Raw genomic sequence first — 763 nt, 5'->3', positions numbered from 1 at the left:
TTACTTACTATATTTCTGTATAAATAAATTTGATTTGCGTTTCCATCCTATACCAATTAAATAAATTGGTATACCAGATAATACTATAATCATACCAATAAATAATTCTTTTGGTCTATGAAATATTGGAAAAATTAATAAGAAACCACATATAAGTAAAAATGTTATAGGAATTATCAATGGTAAATGTATAGGTCTAGAAAGATTAGGTTGACTACGACGAAGGTATAACATTGCTAGAAATGTAAAAAAAAAAGAAAAAAAAGGAAAAAGATATTAAATGGATGAATATTTTACATGAAAACAATATTGATTCAAATAGATTACCTGGATGAAATTATCCTTTCTAGAATATTGAAAAAGAAATATAATGAATACCTTATTAGAATGAAAATTCTATTCAGGATCCCTACAATGGATCACCTACTAAGAAATTTGCTTAGTTTTCTCTTTTTGAGAAAAAAAAGAGACATATAATGGAATGTGTTTATTATATGTTTATATTATATTTTCATACTATGAAAATACTAAATCTCCACAAAACCCCTTCTGATAATTAATATAATCATATGCTCACTAGTGACTGACTTCGAGAAGTACATCAAGGAGTTCTATTGAGAAGCAGTGACCAGTGGAGTTCAAACCACGTCTGTTGTGAGATAGGAACTCACTGAAGACAATGATGGATGTTTCGCTCACTTTCGTCGATCGGTTGAAGTTAGATATTAACACCGTTGGATACCGGCCATTTCAGTGCCCTAGA

At 29.2% G+C, this 763-nt stretch overlaps 1 protein-coding gene across 1 annotated transcript in view; it reads right to left on the bottom strand.

Annotated features, from left to right (window-relative positions):
* The window catches only part of Smp_127000.1 (putative cationic amino acid transporter), a gene marked incomplete at both ends in the record, with an annotated part of 46,219 nt that continues 45,456 nt past the window's right edge, over window positions 1-763 (bottom strand). The window contains one exon of the mRNA XM_018798221.1: window positions 1-236. Coding sequence (XP_018653184.1) covers window positions 1-236 — 236 coding nt within the window. The remainder of the gene's footprint in view (window positions 237-763) is intronic.

This window comes from Schistosoma mansoni, chromosome 6 (genome assembly GCF_000237925.1).
Source record: "Schistosoma mansoni strain Puerto Rico chromosome 6, complete genome".
NCBI classification, from domain to species: Eukaryota; Metazoa; Platyhelminthes; class Trematoda; order Strigeidida; family Schistosomatidae; genus Schistosoma; species Schistosoma mansoni.
Note: the sequence above shows the minus strand (reverse complement) of the source record. Positions and strands in the feature narration are given on the sequence as shown.